Below are 2,484 nucleotides of genomic sequence, written 5' to 3' on the forward strand. Positions count from 1 at the left end.
TAACCCACAATGCCTCAACGGAAAGAGATTCTCCATTTGTTTTAGATAGAACCATTCAACAAAAGTAAAGAAAATGCCTATTAAACTATTTGGGAATCTAAATTATCAAAGTGGTAACAACTGAAAATAGGAGTCCAAAAGAAAATGGATTTTATAGTATGCAGAAAATGGACGTTGCAACTATGATTAATTTTAAACACTAATTCTTAAATAATTTTTTGTATCCATAGCGTAGATAGAAAAAAATCCCAGGTCAACAATTTTGTACTACTGGTGCAAAAAGTCAAAAAGGTTAGTTTTGACTAATCCAAAATGAACATTTTTGTACTAATGGCGCAGCGGGTGAAAATTGTGATTTTGTACTAGTTCAAATAAAATATTTTGTATTAATGGTGTCCTGTTATAACAATAATTAATCGTTGGCGGAGATAATTAACCATTATCAGAGATAATTATAATTTTGAATAGTCAAACTAAGATCAATTAGTGCTATCAAATGTAGCACCAGGGAATTAATCCTTGACTACATAATAATTAGCATGACAAGAACTTGATTTTGAAGTTCCTCCGAAGTAAATACCAAGGACTCAGGTTTGTGCATTACTTTTTGAGACCTATGTTTACAAATACTATTTGTGCATTTTTCTTAGATTGTTACAAAATCTCATCAACAATTTAAAATTAATTTTACAATTATTTAATTGCACCACAAGTGCTTCACAATTTTATTGCTCGAGTGAGCTCGCTTCCTCCATGCACCATTGGGAAAGCACGCGTCCACCTTCGGAGGAGCACACGGCCTGAGATCTCGCTGCCATGCAGCTTGCGCCGAGGACCATTGCGGCCGGAGGGACTCGCTGCATCGAGATCGCACGGACGAGCACAGCGGCTGGAAGAGCTCGATGCCGTGGAGCTCACCCAGAGGATCACGTCGGCCAAGAGTTCGCTGCCATGCATCTTGAGCGGAGAAGCATGCCGGCCAGAGGAGCTTGCTGCCATGAAGAGCTCAAGAGGAAATGACCAGTGGTTAGTGGTGGGTGACTGGGTGGCTTTGAAGAGGGCTGAACTTGTCGCACAGTACCTTGCAGCAATTATGGACTTGTACAGTGTGATCGTTGCCCCGCGTTAAAGAAGGAAGGAGAAAAGAGGATGGATGATTTAATGAATACGAAGCCGTGACCAAGACATACATATCATATACTGCTGAAAATACACATGTTGTCAGCTGTGATTGGCTCCACTTTCATCCTCGCGCGTTGCCAGGTTCCGATTGGTATTTTCAGATATGTGGACCCTTAGTTTTTATAAGAACATGTTGCCTTAAATAGCAAGAGCTACACATTATGAAAATATTCCATATGACATCTAATTATCAATCTGACGGTGTGCTATCATCACAGTTGAAATTTAAAGCACCCAACTCATGATTCTCAGAATCCATGATTGAACATAAAATGGTTTGACAAAAGTGTATTTGAAACGGTAGTAAATAAATCATTATACACCAAGCCCGCGGCCGCAGCGCGGGGAAACCGGAGGTCCGCACAAACCAGGGTTCCCGGAGAAGGACTCGTTTGGAAAGGCTGCGCCGAGCTGGGGCGGGATCTGGCCCTCGAGCCGGTTGTCAGAGAGGTGGAGCGACCTGAGGCGGCTCAGCCGCGAGAGAGATGCGGGGATCTGGCCAGAGAGGGTGTTGCCATTGAGCTTAAGCGAGTTGAGGAAGACGCAGTTGGCGAGCTCGGAGGGGAGGGGGCCGGAGAGGCGGTTGCCGGAGAGGTCGAGGTTGACGAGGAAAGGGAGCCAGTCGCAGAACGCGGGCGGGATCGGCCCAGAGAGAGAGTTGTTGGAGAGGTCCAGCGTGTTTGTGGACCGGCAGTACTGGAGCGAGGAGGGTACGGCACCCTGGAGGCCGAAGCCGGAGAGGGAGAGGGCGAGGGCGCGCGACTCCAGCCGGTTCCAGCAGGCGACGCCGGCGAGCTTGCAGATGGCGCCGGGCGTGGTGTTGGTGAAGGTCCAGGAGGAGAGGCGGCCGTCGGGGTCTTTGAGGCTTTGCTCGATGCCGCGGAGGCACCGCACGTCATCCTCCTTGACTGGTGACGCCGGTGCTGGTTGCGCGGAGGCGGGCGTCAGTTTGACGGCTATGGCCAGGAAGAGGAGCAGGAGGAGCAAGTTAGACATGGCGGCCGGATTGGTGGTGCCGGTGGTGGCGGGGAGACCAGGCGCGGGGTAGACTGACTCGTGCCGTGTGTGTGTTTTGGCGCGGCGGGGAGAAAGCTGAGGTGAAGATTTGGGAGATTTGAAGCGAAGGTCAGCTGACTAATTGCACCGACTATCCTGTCAGTGAGACGAATCACGAGTGAGGTGGTGATTGCTTGGGTCGTGCCGGCCGGCTGCCGGTGCCGGGTCAACAACGAGAGTTTGGCTCGTCAAATATCCAGTGGTCAAACGTACTGTAACCTATGGATTTGCATCTGTTTGCTAGAT

General features: G+C 48.7%; 1 protein-coding gene across 1 annotated transcript; it reads right to left on the bottom strand.

Moving 5' to 3' along the window:
* Positions 1–736: 736 nt before the first annotated feature.
* On the bottom strand, positions 737–2,281 carry LOC127330528 (probable inactive receptor kinase At1g27190). The gene has a single exon (XM_051356714.2). It carries the CDS (start codon positions 2,176–2,178, stop codon positions 1,498–1,500), a length of 681 nt encoding a protein of 226 aa, XP_051212674.1. The 5' UTR covers positions 2,179–2,281; the 3' UTR covers positions 737–1,497.
* Between the last annotated feature and the right edge of the window lie 203 nt (positions 2,282–2,484).

The sequence above is a fragment of the Lolium perenne genome, chromosome 2 (assembly GCF_019359855.2).
Source record: "Lolium perenne isolate Kyuss_39 chromosome 2, Kyuss_2.0, whole genome shotgun sequence".
Taxonomy (NCBI): Eukaryota; Viridiplantae; Streptophyta; class Magnoliopsida; order Poales; family Poaceae; genus Lolium; species Lolium perenne.

Bases quoted from the DNA above. Each gene is read 5' to 3' on its own strand.
- LOC127330528 (XM_051356714.2), bottom strand. From the start codon at position 2,178: ATGTCTAACTTGCTCCTCCTGCTCCTCTTCCTGGCCATAGCCGTCAAA.